Source organism: Embiotoca jacksoni, unplaced genomic scaffold (assembly GCF_022577435.1).
Source record: "Embiotoca jacksoni isolate LCO1_2020_lvr unplaced genomic scaffold, fEmbJac1.0.p SCAF_29, whole genome shotgun sequence".
NCBI classification, from domain to species: domain Eukaryota; kingdom Metazoa; phylum Chordata; class Actinopteri; family Embiotocidae; genus Embiotoca; species Embiotoca jacksoni.
This window is the reverse complement of record NW_027185380.1, coordinates 5,318,539-5,337,739: the sequence shown is the minus strand read 5'-3', so window position 1 is coordinate 5,337,739 and position 19,201 is coordinate 5,318,539. Positions and strand designations below refer to the sequence as shown.

The 19,201-nt window shown below is 48.1% G+C and overlaps 1 protein-coding gene across 3 annotated transcripts; it reads right to left on the bottom strand.

The window, feature by feature from the left end:
• Positions 1 to 60: 60 nt before the first annotated feature.
• Positions 61 to 18,453, bottom strand: LOC138205538 (uncharacterized). Of its 3 annotated transcripts, XM_069161569.1 has the most exons (23): positions 18,149 to 18,453; positions 17,819 to 17,905; positions 17,570 to 17,693; positions 17,297 to 17,399; positions 16,297 to 16,401; positions 16,108 to 16,224; positions 15,083 to 15,243; positions 14,241 to 14,387; positions 13,530 to 13,632; positions 12,325 to 12,453; positions 12,038 to 12,220; positions 11,544 to 11,797; positions 9,750 to 10,685; positions 9,115 to 9,211; positions 8,742 to 8,846; positions 6,932 to 8,269; positions 3,810 to 3,932; positions 3,166 to 3,294; positions 2,862 to 3,054; positions 2,456 to 2,580; positions 2,050 to 2,240; positions 1,711 to 1,844; positions 61 to 1,584 (listed from the first exon to the last, which is right to left on the bottom strand). In XM_069161569.1, the coding sequence occupies exons 1-23, from the start codon at positions 18,207 to 18,209 to the stop codon at positions 1,352 to 1,354; spliced, it is 5,178 nt and encodes a 1,725-aa protein (XP_069017670.1). In that variant the 5' UTR covers positions 18,210 to 18,453; the 3' UTR covers positions 61 to 1,351. The 3 variants fall into 3 exon arrangements, with proteins under 3 accessions (XP_069017670.1, XP_069017669.1, XP_069017671.1); XM_069161568.1 differs by having other exon boundaries at positions 61 to 1,844; XM_069161570.1 differs by lacking the exons at positions 17,297 to 17,399; positions 17,570 to 17,693; positions 17,819 to 17,905; positions 18,149 to 18,453 and adding an exon at positions 16,618 to 16,982 and having other exon boundaries at positions 61 to 1,844.
• Between the last annotated feature and the right edge of the window lie 748 nt (positions 18,454 to 19,201).

Sequence of the window (19,201 nt, the reverse complement as noted above, 5' to 3'; positions counted from 1 at the left end):
GATATTAAACACGAGAGAACTGGTAGAAATGTTCAAACAAAAAGGGTCGACCCACAGAAGGAGGATTAAAACATTTATTTAAAAAAAAAAATTAAAAAAAAAAAAAAAAAGACGTGACAAATAGGAGTTGTGGTTCCGGAAACACTCAAGAGGAGCAAAACCAAACGATCCAGAGTCGGATCTGTTCAATCATCAGACGCACTGAGCGGCTCACTGCCTCCCGACACACGGCTCACACTGCAGGCTCCATTCACGGCGATACACACCAGAGCTGAGCTCCCGGTCACGTGACAGCCCCCAACCCTACCCTTCAGAAAGTAAATAATAATTTTTAAAAAATTAAAAAAAACACTGCAACACATGCAAACAGGTGAAATTAAATCCCATACAAATACATCAGTTCATGCAAAAGAGAAAACTGAAGGGTCTAAACACGGGGTCAGCACTTCATTCAGGGTTCACGCTCACACGGCAGTTTGTTCGGGGTTCATAATGACGCGGCAGTTTGGCACCTGTCATTCAAAGTACCGGTGCTTTGCAGGTCCGGTGTGAAACATCCACACAAACAAAGTTTACACTCAAAAATGTCAGAAAAAACAGAAAGAAGTGAAAAGAATTGAGACGGCGAACCTGCAGCAGCGGTTTCTAATGAAACACCAGCAGACCAACAGCTGCTCGCCATCATCAACCAGCGACATGCAAACGTCAGAGTCAGCACCACTTCGTATCCCACAATCCTTCACTGCAGCAGACGTCAGGCACAGTGAGCTTCAGGAGTCATTTCATCAGCAGTGTTACAAAAGTGTTATATGACACTGAAAAAAAATATATCTTAAAACTGTCTTTTCTATATCTTATAAAAAAATATCTTATAAAACTCATTAACAACAACAGTTGAACCAAATATAGTTTAACTTGTTATATAAAGACAGTCATCTGATATTAGATTAATATTAATTATATATTAGGAGTCTGACTTTTCTCTGCTGCTCATTCTAGAGACAGAAATCAATCAAAGGCCAGCTTCAATTCAAACACAGACTCGGTCCAGACGGAGACGTGCTAGGACGGAGATGCACTAGGACGGACGCTCCTGAAGGAGAACAAGAATAACGACAAACAGTTTCTGAGTCGTTACATTGGAGAACGTCTCCAGAACCGGAACAAAACAACAGAAGGTCCCTGATGAGCAGAGAACTGGACTCCAGACAAGCACATGTTAAAGGACCCTGTAGAGGTCCAGACTAAAGGACTCTGGTTCTGTGTGGCGGTCCAGTCTCTGAGGTGGTTCTGGTTCTGTGTGGCAGTATTATTGCACGTGCTGAGATCCCGGCAGATGTCCTGTAGCCTCTCAGAAACACTTCCTGAAGACGATCTGCGGCCCGTACTCCTCGTACTCCTCCTGGCTGATCCACGCCGAGCTGAAGGTGGGCAGCCGGGCCAGAACTGCTCCTCCGCTCCACACCGAGAAGTCTCGGTCTCCATGGCTGGAGACACGGACGCTGTCCCTCACGTCTGCAGGAACCAGACCCAAGATCTCAGCCTGAAGACGCTCTGGCAGGCCGGGCAGCAGCGTGTTCCCACCTTCAGAGACAGAGACGTTTAGAGACCGAGGCATCCAAAGAGAGAGGACAGAGACATCCAGAGAGAAGATAAAGACATTCAGGGTGAGGACAGAGACATTCAGCCTGTCCCGTGTCCCCGTGTTACCCGACAGCACGATGTTTCCCAGGAAGCAGCGCCGCAGGTCTATGTCTGAGCTCAGAATGGACTTGAAGACACTCTCGTGCATCCCGTAGTGGTCCCGTCCAATCAGCTCGGGTTTGAACAGAATCTCAGGGGCCCTGCAGGTCAGGGAGGGGACGGATTAAATGTCATTCATGAAGAGGACAGCTGGACGGACACAGAGACCAGCCAGGACCAACAGTCTGACAGTGGACACAGCGATGACATCATCTTTACAAACAACAATACATGAATGGAAAGTTGTAGATTTCCAGTGTTCGTATCGACCTCCTGTGTGACCGAGTCCACTTGTAGCACCGTTACCTGAACCTCTCGCTGCCGAGGGCGACCACCTGTCCGTCCGGCAGCGTGTACTGGACCTCCCGGCAGGACAACCCGGCCCGACTCAGCTCCGCCTCGTAGTGGAGCGCCACGCAGCAGCACTTCTCCTTCATCTCCCGCACGATCTCCTGCTCGGCTGTGGTGCGCATGACCACGCCCTGCTCCTGCAGCAGCTGCAGACAGAACCAGAACCACCTCAGAGACCGGACCACCACACAGAACCAGGAACAACAGAAATGTTGTAAAAACATTTTCAGACACGACACCAACATGTAAAACTACCTGCGCATTATTTCAACAGCCTCTCCGATAATGAAAGACAGTTCTGAGCACCTGATTTCTGTCATCAGCAGAACCTCCCACCAACAACGGCAGAAGCAGCAGATACCTTTTTAAGATGCACGGTGACGTCTGCTCCAGCCAGAGGGAAGCGCTGCACCGCGTGAGGCAGACAGTATCCCCCGAACACCGGCACGCTGTGGCTCACGCCATCTCCAGAGTCCAACACTACACCTGAACACACACACACACAGGAACCGCTACGTCACTAAAACACTGATTGTTCTATCCTGTTCATAAATCTGATCCACATCTGGGACTATTTACCCACAATACACAACTTCTTAAAAGGTAGAATGGAAATAAAAGTGTCCTTGGATTACCAGATGATTGAACAAGTGTCTTTTGGAGCACGTTAAATTTCTTCAAACAATATAATTTGGTGGAATAAGTGACAGTAATAACTTGTGAAATATATCATCAGAAACACAGAGACGAGACGGTGATCCCGGTACCGGTGTAGCGTCCCGCTGCGTAGAGAGCCAGAACCGCCTGCAGGGCCACGTATGTGTAGGGAACACAGAAACACTCGAACATGATCTCCACCGTCCGCTGCCGGTTCTCCAGAGGGTTCATCGCTGCTTCAGTCAGCAGAACCGGGTGGTCCGCTGGATCCACACACAGCTGCTGGAAGGTGTGGTGCCAGATCTGGAAGAAAAGCAGACTCCTCACAGCCTCAGGCAGGCGTGTTCTGGCTCCGTAGAACGGGACCAACTGGTGCGTTCTGGTTCCGTAGAACTGGAGTTAAACCCTTCCTACCTTCTCCATGTCGTCCCAGTTGCAGATGATGCCGTTCTTTATGGGGTGTCTCAGAGACAGGACTCCTCTCATGTGCTGAGCGTCGTGTCCGATGTAGGCGTCCCTTTCTACGTCCCCATTCATGATCTCCTGCACAGAAAAACGGGGACACTTTATTAGTCCTTACTCGGCAATAAATAGACGTTTAATAAACGGTTAGTAACACAAATGTGGTGAATAATGAGTGTGATCGCGTTTGTATGAACAGCTGGAGACCAGGTAGGAAGCTCCATGTTCACTGACCTGATTTATGGTTACAGAAATCAGTGTAATGATAAAATGAATGTGCTGATTGGAGGTGTTTTTCCACCAGAAGTTCCAGGAACTATAATTTGTCCAGAACCAAGATCCAGGAACTGTTCCGGTACCGAGGGTTCTTCCAGAACCCAGACTAGATTCAACACATCCTGCAGAACCAGAGCTCTGTCCGCACCATGTAGTTTAGAGAGGTTCTGTTCTCTGGAGAAGTTCCTGCAGTGGAAAATAACCTGCACCTCGTGCATCATGCCAAATGTTCTGATATCTTCAGGTGTTATAAACCATATCACTTAGAAATGATGAGCAGAAGGAGCTGAAGTAAAACCGTCAACCATGAACATCCTCACCTCATATTTTGGCGTCCCGATTATTGTTGGAAAAATAATGTTGGGGAGGTCTTGATCTGCAAACCCTGCTTTCATCATACCGGACCCGGTGTCCAGAACTATGGGGGTCCGGAAATCTGCCATCTGAAATCACAGCAGCACAAAGAAATCCATCAGAATTAAATAAGTAATAAAGTGGACGTCTTCACAGGGTTCATCCACAAGCTGTTGGTGATGCTCTTAAAGCTATGAGTGTTAAATAGAAGAGACCAACAGGAATATTTTCAGTGAAGCCATGTTTACTTCCTGATGGGCACCAGCTAGTATCTCAACATTTATTTATTATTATTTACTGATTTCAGTTACATCTTACAGAACCGATTAAAGAAATGAAGTCAAACTAAGCATAATTATACGAGTCCAGCTTTAAGAGACTCTCTCTACTGGCATCATCATGTTCAATCAGCACTACCGTTTAATTTTATTAGTATATACACTGTACATTTTATAATTTATTACCTCTTTATTCTGTTTTATTGTTTTTCCAGGATCAATAAAGCATATCTATCCAGAGACAGGTCTCGAGATTATTATTTAAATTAACTGTATGTAACTGTGCAGTTAAGTCTTTTTTCTAAAGAAAACAAAAATAGCAGCAGCAGAGAAAAGCATGATCAGTGATTGGTTATATTTACAGCTCATTCTGGCTGCTGATTGGTTGAAGGTGTCTCGTGTTACCAGGTGTGCAACACTAAGAAGAGATAATGTTACTGCAAAGTTTCCATCAGAGGGTCCATAATGAAATCTACCGTTTATCAGATACATCAACATTGTTGTTGACATCAACAGCATGACGGACTGTATCACAGAATACATTAAATTCTGTGAACACACCACCGTACCATCCCGGACTGTAAAATGCTTCCCCAACAATAAGCCGTGGATCACCAGTGACCTGAAGGTGCTTCTTAATAAGAAGAAAGCAGCTTTCAGGTCTGGGGACAGGGAGGAGCTCAGGAGAGTGCAGCGCCACCTGAAGGAGAAGCTCAAGGAGTGCAAGGACTCCTACAGGAGGAAGCTGGAGGCCAAACTCCAGCAGAACAACGTGAGGGAGGTGTGGACCGGTATGAAGGAGATTACTGGGTTCAAGGGGAGAGAGAGACAACCAGGGGGCTCCCTGGAGAGGTCCAATGAACTAAACTGTTTCTTCAACAGGTTTAGTTCACCACCCTCATCTGTCTCCTCCACACCTCACACCTCCCAAACACCTCTGCGCCCCCTGGTGAACTGCATAGAGCCCTCAATCTCAAAGGGCTCTTCCTCCATCGACACCTCGACCCCCCCCCCCACACACACACACACACCCCTCACCCCCCTCTCTGTGACGACTGGCCAGGTTAGGAGACAGCTGGAGAGAATCCACCAGCGCAAGGCTGCAGGACCTGACGGCATCAGCCCCGTGGTCCTGAAGACCTGCGCCGTCCAGCTGGCTGAGGTCCTACAACACCTCTTCAACCTGAGCCTGAAGCAGGAGGAGGTCCCGGTGCTGTGGAAGATGTCCTGTCTGGTTCCTGTCCCCAAGAAGAAGACTCCATCTGGCCTCAACGACTACCGACCGGTTGCCCTCACATCTCATGTGATGAAGGTGCTGGAGAGGCTGGTCTTGGCCCACCTCAGGCCGCTGGTGAAATCTTCTCTGGACCCTCTGCAATTTGCGTACCAGCCTCATGTGGGAGTGGACGACGCCATCATCTACCTGCTGCAACGAGCTCAGTCTCACCTGGATGGAACCGGTGAATCTGTGAGAATCACTTTCTTTGATTTCTCCAGTGCATTCAACACCATCCAACCACTGCTACTGAGTGAGAAGCTGCGGGTGGTGGGGGTGGACGCGCCCACCGTCTCCTGGATCAATGACTACCTGACAGGCAGACCACAGTTTGTCCGTCTGGGCAGTGTGCTGTCTGATACGGTGGTCAGTGGTACTGGAGCTCCACAGGGGACTGTTCTGTCTCCCTTTCTGTTCACCTTATACACAACTGACTTCCAGTACAACTCAGAGTCCTGCCATCTGCAGAAGTTCTCTGATGACTCTGCAGTGGTAGGATGTATAAGGGATGGACGGGAGGATGAGTACAGGGCAGTAGTGGAGGACTTTGTGGAGTGGGCGGGTAGAAATCACCTGCTCCTGAACATGGCCAAGACCAGAGAGATGGTGGTTGACTTCAGGAGGAAGGCGACGGCTCCACAACCGCTGAGAGTTCTGGGAGAGGAGGTGGACATGGTTGAGCAGTACAAGTACCTGGGTGTGTCCATCGACAACAGACTGAACTGGAAGACCAACATCAATGCTGTCTACAAGAAGGTGATAAGTCGACTCTTTTTCTTGAGGAAACTTCGATCCTTCAATGTGTGCAGCGAGATGTTGGAGATGTTCTACCAGTCTGTTGTGGCCAGTGCTTTGTACTTCGCTGGGGTCTGCTGGGGGAGCAGCATTGGAGCCGGTGACACCAACAGACTTAACAAACTGGTTAAGAAGGCCGGCTCCATCATCGGCTACAAACTGGACAGCCTGGAAAAGGTGGTGGAGAGGGGGACGCTGAACAAACTATTATCCATATTGGATAATCCTGTCCACCCTCTCCACCACCTGCTGCAGGGACAGCGGAGCACTTTCTCTAAAAGATTCCTCCAGCTCCGCTGTCACAAGGACAGATACAGGAGATCATTCATGCCCACTGCAATAAGACTGTACTCACCTCTGACAAAATCCATCACAGTACAATAACACTTGACTTGCGTTTCCTGGTTTGTTTGTATATTATATATATATACTGTATATATATATATATACACATGTTGACTGTGTTTCTTGGTTTGTTGTATATAATATATATATATATATAGATATATAATGTACTGTATATACTGTGCATTTTATATTTATATTTTTTACTGCTATTTTATTGCTTTTCTATTATTATATTATTCTATTCTATTATTTTATTCTATTATTGTCTTATTGCTTCTGTATGTATGCTGCTGTAGCGAAAAAATTTCCCCTCGGGGATTAATAAAGTAAATACCTACCTACCTACCTATACTCGGGTGTGACTCTTGAATAAGTGGAGCCTCCCTCCTACCTCTCTGCTCGTCTGGACCACAGCTGACACACGATGAGACGACATCACCGAGATCTGACCTCCACCAGGGGAGCCGCCACTCCGCTCATCTCCACCCGGGTCGAACTCCAGAGGTCCGGGTGGCAGCTGGACCTCAGACTGTTGAAGGGAAGGCGGCGGAGTCTCCTCCGCTGGGAGAGAATCTGTGAGTGGACGACATATGGGTACCTCTGATCCGTCATCTTCCTCTTCATCTTCGTCTTCCTCCAGGTGCTCCGATGAAACCTCACAGCTCTCGGGTAGCGTGTGGTTGTTGTTGTTGTTCCTGTATTCGTTCACATTTGGATTCAGAACCGAGCCGTTACCGATGCGTGGAGTTGGACTCTCTGGCAGCACACAAACTGCTTCATCATGTGGGTACAGCCGTGTGGAACCAGGATCTGGCCCACCAGAGGACAGCCCAGGATCCAGGTCTTCGGTGGAATGAAGAGTTTTGGGCTCAGGAGGGCCGTAGCAGGAAGTGTAGGAAGTGACAGGAAGTGAAGCCTTTCTCGGTGCTGGTACCGGACGGAGGGGGGATGTTCCACCCGGGTCAAACGCTCTGTGATCTGGTCTCATCTCAGGAGTTAAAGGAGCTTCAGGACTGCAGGGGACAGAGTTTCCTCCAGGTTCTTCACCACAGACACACAGCTCAGACGGTTCCTCCAGGTCCAAGGTTCTGTCACACAGAGACAGACGAGCTTCACCGCCATCAGGATCTGGACCCTGGGAAACTAGAAGCTCATCCACATCAGGACCTGGTTCTGGTGGAATACTTTCAGCCTCACATGAGGAGTGGTTCTGTACCGACTCAACTGAAGGCCTCTGTGATAAAAGCCCATCACAGAGAACCCGGTCCTCCTCCGTCTCCGTTCTCTCCATTGCAGAACATCTTACAACCTTCCGGGCTTGGTTCTTCTTCACGTGGTGTTCTTGGTCCAGACTCTCCAGCGTCTCCACCTCCCGTCTCTCCTTCTCCAGCTGCACCCTGAACGCCTCCCTCTCTCTGCTCACGCTCCGCGGCCCGTCTGGTTCTGGAGGTTCTCTCACTGACAGCTCACCGTCTGGGTTTTCTCGGAGCCTGTGGATGTTCAGGTTCTCCTCCATGATGAGCCGATCCAGGATGTGGACTCTCCTGAGCTCCGTCAGCAGGTCTGGTCCAAGTGATCCTTTATCTGCAGCTTCGGAGTAGAGAGCCTCATCCTCAGGCCCACCTGCTGACTCAGCAGATCGGAGCTCGCCGAGGCCGTCAGACTCAGTGGGATCCGGGGAGTCCTGGAGGCCAAGGACCCCGGCGTCAAACAGGTCTCTGGACGACATCTGAAAAAAGGAGCAGAAGCAGATGAAGAACAGCGAGTTTTCTAAACAATTCATTTAATCCGTCTTTCCTGGAGGTTCTGCTTTTACACAACGAGTGTAGATGTCACTTCACTCATCTTTGCTCACAAAAATCAACAACATGAATAAATAAAAAACACGTGTTTTTAGTCAGAGGCAAAAAGTTCTGTTTGGAGCTGACGGAGGAGAAAAGTTCCAGATGGAGCAGGAAGGAGAACCATCTCTGAACCTTTTGATTGTACCGCTTGTGTTGAAAATTAAGCGTTTTTAAAAGGAGTGCATTCAAATTCAAGCATAATCACAACCTTGAAACATAACTGTTAAAATGCAACATTTCCTAGTTTCAAGATTTTGTAAACACCCTGTGAAGAGTCACCAATCAGGATTAGTAGTAGCTTTATCAAACTCCAGGTATATTTAGTACATCATTGATGTACTGGTGTGCTCATCATACCAGACCCAGCTGGTCCTCCCTGTCCAGTGGCCACAGAGTCTCCCTGTCGTCCGACCTCAGGAGGGCCTCCAGCACCGCCTCCTGAGCCAGAACATTTTCCTCCTCCTGTTCAACAAGACATCATTTCACTGTAGTCAGATCAGGAGAGCAATTAAAGACCCATCATTGGGTTGACTGGTGGTGAGTGGAGTTCAGCTGATGGACGTTGTGATCCAATCAGCTCCAGGAGGGCAGTGTGGTGCAGGAGACAAGACTTAGATTATTGAATTATTCCAGCGGGTGTGAGAGGGTCGGGCTCTGCGCTGCGCTGTGATGGATCAGTAAACTGTGAGGGGGCGGGGCTTCTTCCGTGCACTGACGGAGCACCTCTTACCTCCAGTATCTCATTAGCCCGGTCCAGGATCTGCTCCACCTCCCTGAGACCCTCCTGCTCCTTCACATCCCAGTCCTTCAAGGAGACATCCATCACACTAAGGAAAGAAACGGGACATCAGGTAAAGTCTTCTAACACAGTCCATACATCACTACAATAAATAAATAAATAAATATTATAATAATAAAAACCACACTCGTTATATTCACATTCAACCACCGACTCCGTCTAAAATGAAGCTGCTCCTCTGGAAACAAACCGCCCGGCGTGCAGCTCTTCCATGATAACAGCTCTTTGTTGTACCTTTCACTACTACATGATGATCTGCGCATGACCCGCCTCATGACTCAACATGAAACGAACACATTCATCCACTGGCAGCGGAAGATGTTAACAGAAGATAAAAACACATTGGACACACTCAGGCTTTATGCAGAGCAGAAGCTTAAAGAGGTTCATGTTAGCATCCTTTAAAAACAATGATAGAAGTCTGCTGACTGGGTTTTTCCTGATTATGTTCCTGTTCTTCTCCACTTCAGGATTCAGTTCCATCTCTGACCCGTCAGTGGTCCTTTAGAGAAAGTTGTTGAGCCAGAGTTATTTAAGGTTAATATTTAAGGTCAAAGCAGCGTTACCCGTCAGCAGCGTCCTGGTCGTGGAGGTCGTAGGAGTCCCAGAGCAGCGTGGGGAGCCCCTCCGTGGTGCACAGGGACTGGTCCCCCCCCTCAGTGATGGTGCTGGACAGGATGTTTGAGATGGGACTCAGATCAGGATCCTCCAACCTGCTCTGTCGATGCGGTGTCCAATCTGTGGTCCACGGCCCTCGGAGGTCTGAGCCGCTCAGAACCTCCGTCTGTGTGGGCTGGTCCCGGGACCTGCTGGCCCGGTGGGCGGTACCGTGGGGGTCTGAGGGGTTGGGCAGGTGGAGGTCTCCGTTCTGAGGTGTAACGGTGACGGTGTAGGAGTTCTCCAGGTCGTCCACTGGCAGGCTCAGCCATGGATTACTGGGCAGCTCCGCCGAGCGCTTCACCTTGATCTCAAAGTTCAGGGAGTCCACCGAGACTCTGGGGACGATCCGGATGCTGGTTCTGGACGAGTTCCCAACAGAACCCAGGTCAAAGTCCTCCACGTGATCCTCACTGTCGGAAACACTGGAGATGTGCTCCTCGTGAATCTCAGGCGGGTTAAATGCTGGTCTCACAGAGTCCCTGGTACCACCTGATCCAGACGGGCCCTCCCCTCCCTCTCTGCCCCCTCCAGCCTCCGGCTGGTTGTTCCCAGCTCCATCAAACCCAGAGTCGAAGGAACTGAGGGAGGGAGGTTTGCCCTCAGCTGACACCGTCTCAGGACCTGCAGCTGAGGGAGGTGGTCCGACACCGGGAGCATCCATTCCACACTGAGTGACGTCAGACTGAGACTGGCTGAGAAGAACCTCTGCAGTGGTTGTGTTAGCAGAAGACGGACCTCCACAGCTGCTCCGCAACAGCTCATACTGCCACTGCAGGGCGAGCTGCAGCTGCTCCACCACCACCGGACCAGAGGACACCAGGAGTCTCCTCAGAGTCAGACACCTGATGGAGAGGACAGGAGCAGAAAATAAAGTTCGTCTGTCAGTCATCATGAAGCATCAACCATCAGTGATGTCATCAACCATCAGTGATGTCATCAACCAAAAGTGACATCATCGTTGGTTTGTGAACGTTATGAAGCCTCCAGTTCAGATTCTGTCCGTCACCATCTTTGCTAGTTCGGAGCAGGAAGTGACCATATTTGGACGAGCTGGGGGAGGAGCCAGCAGTGGATCTGATTGGAAACCTGACAATACTATGTCCCGCTCACCAATAGTTGTAACCTGACTGCACCACAGGCCTGTCAATCAAACAGACACGCCCCCAAAAACTTGTCTTTTTGAATCTTCTTTTCTAATGAATGAGGGATTATTTTCAGATGGACCTCCAGAAAACTAATAAGAAGGAGTGACTTTAGCTAACAACACTGAGATAACTGATGGACACATTTTATTCACTTTGGATTTGATGAGAGAAGTTGAATGGGAGTCTATGGAGCCGGAGGCTTTTTGGAGCCAACCTCTAGTGGCACTCAGTGGTATTGCAGCTTAAGGCACTTCTGCATCGGACTCATTTTTCAGACCGGGACGCTACGAACACTTGTATCCAGTCTGGTCATCACAGACACTAAACAGCCACACTGCCCCCTGTCTGCCTGCAGATGTAATGAACACATGAGGAGGTATACAGGTATAACATGATGGTTCACAGTGATGTTCTCCAGTGACATCGTTGTGCTTAATGATGTAGTTCATGCGTTGGAAACTAAAACGAGCCGTTTCTCATGGACAGAAGGTGTGAAGGTGCTCTGGATGGACACAGCAGTGACAGAGACATCTACCATGACGTGAAGTCTCTCACCTCCCGGACATCCGGCTGCCCGCCTGCTGCACCTCATCGTCAGGGATGGCCTTGGACAGGTGAGCCAGGTGAAGCAGCTCCTCCGTGTCCGGAGGAGGATTCTTCTTCAGGAAGGAGGACAGCTTCTGTCTCCACACAGGGATTGTCCCCCAGTTCCTCCTCCGTCTCTGAGAGGCCGGAGCGTCTCCGTGGACACCTGACAGCAGCTCCGACATGAAGTTCTCCGAGAGGACCCGTTGGTACCAGATGTTGGCCTAAAGAGGAGACGGACAGCTTCAGGTCTGCTGCTCTTCAGAGGGGAGGATTAAAGTAGTTTATTTCTACGTGGTTTCTATTTTAAGTGAAGAAGTTAAATGCATCTTTTTGTAGACGTAATTATTTAAAGATATAAACCCAGTCTGTAGCTGTGAACCTCTGAGCATGAAGGCGTCCTGGACAGGTGAGCTGACACCTTCAGGGTACAGACGATGGCTAGCAGCAGAGAGAGGACCTGCCTTGTTGTAGTGCTGCTGGTAGCTGGACACCGCCCGGAGGGTCTGGAGGATGAAGTGAACCGCAGAGTGCAGCTTCCTCTTCAGCCGCTCCAGATCCAAAACCCAGCTCTCCCGGGTCGGACCGTCCAGCGGCAGCACGCCGGCCAGCGTGTGGACCACATCTTCAGCACAGCAGACCAGAGCCTGGGGGGTGGGGTTCATGTTACAACAACATCTGAGCGGACTACAGCAGAGTCACAGTGGACTACCTGTTACACAAGGTAAACTAAATAAAATAAAACTCATACCATAGCAGGAGTGTGAATGGATGATTCGAACTCAGACACCAGCAGCGCCGCCTTCACAGCGTCCGGGGCGATCTGGATTTTATACGGCTGGAGCTTCTTCTGCAGAAGAGCTTCTATCTCCTCTGTGATCTGAAAACAGGAGTTCAGTAAGGTGAGAGGATGTCTGCCACGGCTGCTCCTTCTCCGATCAGAAGAGTACGACTCACACATCAGGTGTTCTTTCAGAGGAAGGAGAGGAGATCGGATGTGTGGTCGCAGTAGTAGTTTATTTGTTCCAGATGAAAAGAGGAGAAGACGACCTGTTGTCGTCTTTAGTCCTGGATGGATTCTGGTGGTCACCTCTGAGCCTCGCTGATCATTTTTCCCAGCACTCCCTTATTGTAGAGCAATTTTCAAAAACACCCCCTGGAGTCTTTCAACAATTTTCCACAGACCTCCATTATAAATTGTGTGTCTGTGAATGAGCTCCGTTATTTAAAAAAAAAAAAATGTTTGTATTAATGAATGTTTTGTGTTTCTACAACTTTCCCAGAGCTTCATCCCAGCTGGACGTCTGAGGGCCGAGTGGGAAGAACAACTGGGAGTTAAAGGTCACAGCAGGTGAGCAGGTTTCAGTCAGGTCATCATGAGCTCCATCATCTGATCATACGGTAGATTTATAATAATCACACTGTTCAGAGATGACTCGTTCACTGGGCAGTTAAATCATCAGCACTACATGGAGTCTGTGAGGCGTCACTCTGAACACTTCACTGGAGCCAGGAAGTTATCCTCAGACAGAAGAGACTGATGTCTCAGGGGACGGACACACAGAGAGGCTGAAGACACAGAGATGTCTTTTATTTTCATTTTTTTGGGCAGAGTTCCTGTGAGGTTTTATTTGTCTGATCCGAGCTGCTTTTTAACTAGAGAACTTCTTCAAAGCAGAATTCAGCTCAGTTTTTACTTTCAGACTTATATAACACACATGTTCTGTGTACACTGGTTATTTTCATAAATACAGACATGTCTAATAGAGACCACTGCCTTTGCAGTTCACACTCAGGAAATGGATTTATTAGTAATTCAACGTGTGAGTTCAGGTTAAAAAATCTCCTGTCTGTCCTACAGTTCAAACCACAGACACCTGACCTCCTCTTCAGGGACTCAGACAAACCGTGTTCAGGAAGTGAAGCAGACGGGTGTGAGCGCAACATCAGACTCACCTGCAGCGCATCACTGCGCAGCTGAAACACCTGCAGCTGCAAACGGGCCTTGGAGAAGGTCTGCTGCCACAGCAGCTCCACCTTCTCCACCGCTGCAGTGATCCTGGAGACAGAGACAGACTGATGACCACCAGCTGGAACCATCAATCAATACATTTTAATATATAATTATCAGACATGAATAGATAAATGTCCCTGAACGCATCATTAAATTCACAGCTGTGTCCCAGAGTGTCCCTGTAGTTGAACAGATAACGTCTCTATCTTTAAATTGTCTGCTGTTAAAGTTTTTCTAGACTCTTTTCTAGATTTTCCGTGTTGTACAAGTTTTTCAGTGTTAATGTTTTTTCTAGATTTTCAGTGTTGCAAAGTTTTCTAGATGGTTTTTCTATGGTCATTTTCAGTGGTAACGGTGTTTCTAGATTTTCAGTGTTTGCGTTTTCTGGATTTTCCGTGTTTGCGTTTTTTCCTAGATTTCAGTGTGGTTCAAGTTTTTACTAGACTCTGTGTTGTTAAAGTTTTTCTCGACTCAGATGTTTTCAGACTGAACTGATGTCATCTGCAGCAGATTTAAATGTCAGCTCTAGTCTCAGATTAGTACAAACAGTTAATCCTGGCTGTTGTGAACAACATTCCTGTCTGCGTGTGGAGGTTTTCTCAGAGGAGGATTAGGACGGAGGCCCGGTTCTGTGACTGAGAGGCCTGTGGTACCTGCAGCGGTTCTGCAGCATGTCGAAGGCGGTGTGGGTGAAGAGGGCGGTGCCGGCCATGGCCTGGTAACAGGGCTCCCTGTCGGGGTGCCGCAGCCTCTCCAGCACCGTCTCGCAGCGTGTCAGCAGCTGGTCCAGACCCAGCTCCCTGCACAGCACAACAGAGGAATGAAAGGAGTCAGTGTGGAGGAAGTGAGACATGTGGATGCACTGAAGCAACTGAACCTGCGTTTGAATGTTAAAACCACTTGTCGACTTGAATTTCCCGTCAGTGGTTAAACTCCTGAGATTAGTTGGTTTTTTTTTGCCATCCTCCTGAGCTGCAGTCTCCACCCTTCACAGGCCATCATCACATATTATCCATGTGAGCTCTCATCAACACAGTGAACAACCACTGGTCATCATTATAATATCTCAGATGTTAAAGCTCGGTGCTCTTCGTCTCCGTTTTAACCAAAACGTAGACAGACAGCTTCACTAACACCTGTGAGGCAAAAACTTTCAGGACAGATGGAAATGACAACTTGATCATTTGGTTTGATTTTCACAAGTCAAAGAAAAATGACAAGAATGATTTTAGCTTTTAAAAACAGGCTCATTTATGCATTTCTAAAAGAGTTGAATTTGTACGTTATGAATTAACACCCTGTGAATTCATGCAAGAACAATAAACAAAAAACGGCAGACTAAAGCAGCAGGAAATAACAGTGGTCCTCAGATCATCAATTTCCTTTCATATTTCATTTACTCATTCATACATCTATAATAATTATGTCCCTGTAACTCGAAGGACAACGATGATCTTTGTAAGTGAATCCTCAGAGCAGCAGCTGAGAGCCTGACCTCCGGAGCTGCAGGAACTTGGTCTCGTTGGCGGAACAGAAGCGTTGGAGCTCATTGAGGGTGGAGGGCAGCGGCAGCCTGGACAGAGCCTGCAGGGTGGAGATACACGAGGGCAGCCGCTGGACCACGGACAGGAAGTCCTGGACGAAGGCGTCGATCTCCTGCAGACAGACGGACAAGTTAATACGACCTTCTGAACCTCTCAAACACATTTCAGCTTCAGGCATGGATCCTTAACTTATGATTTAAACGGAGTTGTAAAATATAAACCCCTGTAATAACTCGCGGTGCTGAACTCAGACCTGCTGACTCAGCAGGCCTCCTTATAGGCCGAAACATGGTGTGCTGATGAACACTGTCCCGACCCGCTTCAACACCACTGAATGTATAATGGGACAGAAACAGGCCGCCTTTCACTTGCTAATAAGGGTCAGCTGATGACGGCAGGCATTTACACAAGCGTCACCACGGTAACGGACAAAAGACACGGCTGCCGGGACGATTCATGAATGAAGACCGAGAGACGAGCGTGCTCTTCATCACGACACTGCATCTTCAGTTGGAATTACTGTTCAGAGTGACGAGCAGCAGATGATCCGACTGGATTCATGTGCTACTGTAGATACAAACAGAAGACCTCTGTGTGTGTGTGTGCGTTGACGTCAGCAGCACAGTGTAACTGTGTTGAACTGATCATAAGACAGATTCATAAGTGTGGTTTTGAGTTTCTGCTCACAAACTCTCACTGGCGGAGCCAAACAAACACCTGATGGAGACTGGTGGGTGGAGCCAAACAAACACCTGGTGGAGACTCTTTTTTTTTTTTTAAACAAGAGTCAAAGTGTAAAATTTGTATGGATCAACAGTATTAATGATGTTCAGCACTATCTGGTCATAAATGTAGTGATTTACAGCAGCTCAGATCTTCAGGATGAAACTAGTCCCCCTTAAGAATTCACTGGAGAGATGATGATAATAATAATAATAATAATAATAATAATAATAATAATAATAAAAGAGGCTACCTTGATGAAGGCCACCCAGCTGTGGTGACAGTAGACCAGGTATCCTCCCAGCGATGGAGGCAGCTGGCTGCGGTCGATGTAGTTCGACAGCTCGGGGAGTTCCTTCAGGAGGACTTTCTGCACAGACCAGGTGAATGTTGCAGAAGTCACAACCTCTGTGCAGTGTGCGTGTGCGTGTGCGTGTCAGACCTTGAAGGGTGCAGCGTGAGACTTGGACGGAGTCAGGCATTTCAGCAGCAGCTTCACAGCGTCCTTCTTTTTGGGCTGAATGACGTAGAGACTGTGGACGCTCCGCTGGAAGGTGAAGCAGAAAAGATGATGTCAGAGCTCCGACGGATTAAAGAGAAGTGGACGATTCAAATTCAAATCTGAAGTTTCTCCTTGAGAAATAAGTTACAGATACGACTCCTCCACTAGGTTCAATAGAAGTCGTTTTGAGGGAGAGTTCGACGCTCAGAACAACAAACAAACGACTGTTTTGTAGTGATGTTTGTCAGAGAGTCATGTGACCTGATGAACCTGCTGCTGAAATAAATCCATATGGCTGCAGGTTTTAAAAGAACGCTGAAAAAGTGAAAAGACAAAAACACGTGGCTCCGCCAAGTCAGTGGAAAACACTGCAGCCGTTGTTGAGTAGCTGAGATCTGCCTTCCTATGAATACATGGAGCGGACAACAAACCCGACACCTCGGCTCTGATCAGTCACACGGCGACTGCTGTGGATCAGCCAGAGTTCATTTGTAATATAATATAATGAGTGTAATTTCAAAATAAAATGTTAAGGCTGTGCAGACTGATGTCAGACCACAAGTTAACTTTCTCCTCTCGATGAAAACATGCAACATAATGATGGTCATTAAAGTCAATTTCAGTGAGGCTTTTCTCTCTCCCTGGTCTTTACCGAAAGTCTTCATTCTGAGTCGGAGGAATGTTAAGTATTGAGCGTGTAATTGTAACACCCCCTGCTGAGGTCTGTTATGTCCTTCTGTCTTTCTGTCTCTCAAACATGAAGACAGTTTGTTTTCAACTCCTGTAAAAAGGTCAAACAGCTGACAATCTCTGACATGTTGTCTGCCGACACGTTACCGAAGAGCTGGGAGGTCAACTAGAAAACATCCTGACAGAGGAGAGGAGAGGAAAGGAGGACCTCTGGATGTTCACCGTTATCAGCAGGATAACAGACACACACCTGCAGCAGGAGCAGCGTTTCAGCGATGAACCTGATCGTCAGGAGAGACGAATGTTTCAGATCAACAACCACCGAGAGGACGGACGGAGTATGAATCTTCTTACTGAGGAGACAAGACACACCATCAGGACACGGGGACATGCACACCATCAGGACAGACAGACACCATCCAGACAGACAGACACACACCATCGAGACAGACAGACAGACAGACAGACAGACACACACACACACACACACACACCAACAAACAACATCAGGACACACACCTACCTGTGCAGCGCCTGACAGTAGTGGATGAAGTCCACCACGTGACCTTGGCTGAGGTCAGAACCGAGTCTGGACTGTTGCGCCGCAGGAAACACAATCAGAGGGCAGCCATGTTGATCAAACACACCTGTACAGGTAACACCGAGACACACACCTGTCAGTACACAGGACGCTGCGTGTGTGTCTGCACAGTGTGTAGCTCAGCGCGCGCGCGTGTGTGTGTGTGTGTGTGTGTGTGTGTGAGAATAATACCGGGGAACAGCACCGCTCCGGAGCTCAGCACGTGATCGTCGGGCAGCGGCGGGGAGGGGCCCCAGTCCGGTACAGGCTCCGGGACGTCTGGAAGGTTCGGGAGGAAATTAGATTATTTTTTATTGGAAACACACCCGGCAGGAATTTGAGCAGCTCTGCAGTCTGAACGCCGAGGAGCCGGTCCAACATCCCTCTTCCTCCTCCTCCAAGAGGAGCAGTTAGGGCTGAGAGGAGGAAGAGGAGCTGAGGAAGACTCCAGCAGTGCGCGTGGGTCCACAGGGCTCAGGTCTCTGTGGACCCACGCGGCGTCACTCCGCCCGTCTCTCCCACCTGTTGCAGTTCGGCTCATTCTGCTGAACTTCTTCTCCTGCGGACCGGAACAAGAGTTCATCGGGACTCCGCGGAGGAAAGCACACCGAGCAGCTCTACTGCTCCGCGGCGGGACAGCAGCAGGTGGACCACCGCGACGCTCCGCCGCTCTCCGCCATGTTACATCCAGTCATCCGACTCCGAGGTCTCCCTGCTGACTGCAGCCTGCCCCGGTGTTTTATACTCGGGGTGGGGATGGGGATGGATGAGACAGCAGACGATTGGCTGGAAGTTTATTTGACACAGACGTTTCCAAACGACTGAAGACGGACAAAACTAAACTAAAAGGTCCATTAAATGTTCTGGTTCCGGTATTTGTTAGTATTTGTTGAAGAGAAGGCATCCACCATTTACAAACAATACTGACAATATTCAAACAAGACACGACAAGAAGTAGCAATGAATGCCTATAAAAACCGCAATAATAAATAAAATAATAAATAAAAAAACACCCACACAAACCCTGAACACCTCCAACAGACGGATCAAACTGAAGGAGCCTCATATTCCTCAAACATCCTTTAATTATTCCCACAGGATCTGGATCTGTTGATATGAGATGACATCTAAAACTCACATTTTAACAACACAGACTGTGATCATAAGATAAACGATAATTTAATATTTAAATTAAAACCCTTTTTTTCACAGTAAATGTTTGTCAAGCAGGAAAGTCAAAGTGTGACTGAACAAAGGAAGAACAGTTGCTCTCAGATCTTCATCCTATTAATAATCACAGTTTCAATCTGATGACATCAATAATAATAATAATAATAATAATAAAGATCAGAGCATCAAAGAAAGAAGCAGCAGTCAGATTAAAGGTTTGTTCTTCATATTGTTCAGGTTTCTGTTCCTTCTCCACTGTGACAAAGAACCATCACTACTGAGGCATTGTGGGAAATGTAGGATCCAGACTTTACAACAGTTTGAAATGCTTCTTCCTTGGAGTACACCTTTAAAATGTCCAATGTCTGATAATTATAAAAACGTATTACAGCACATTTATCACCT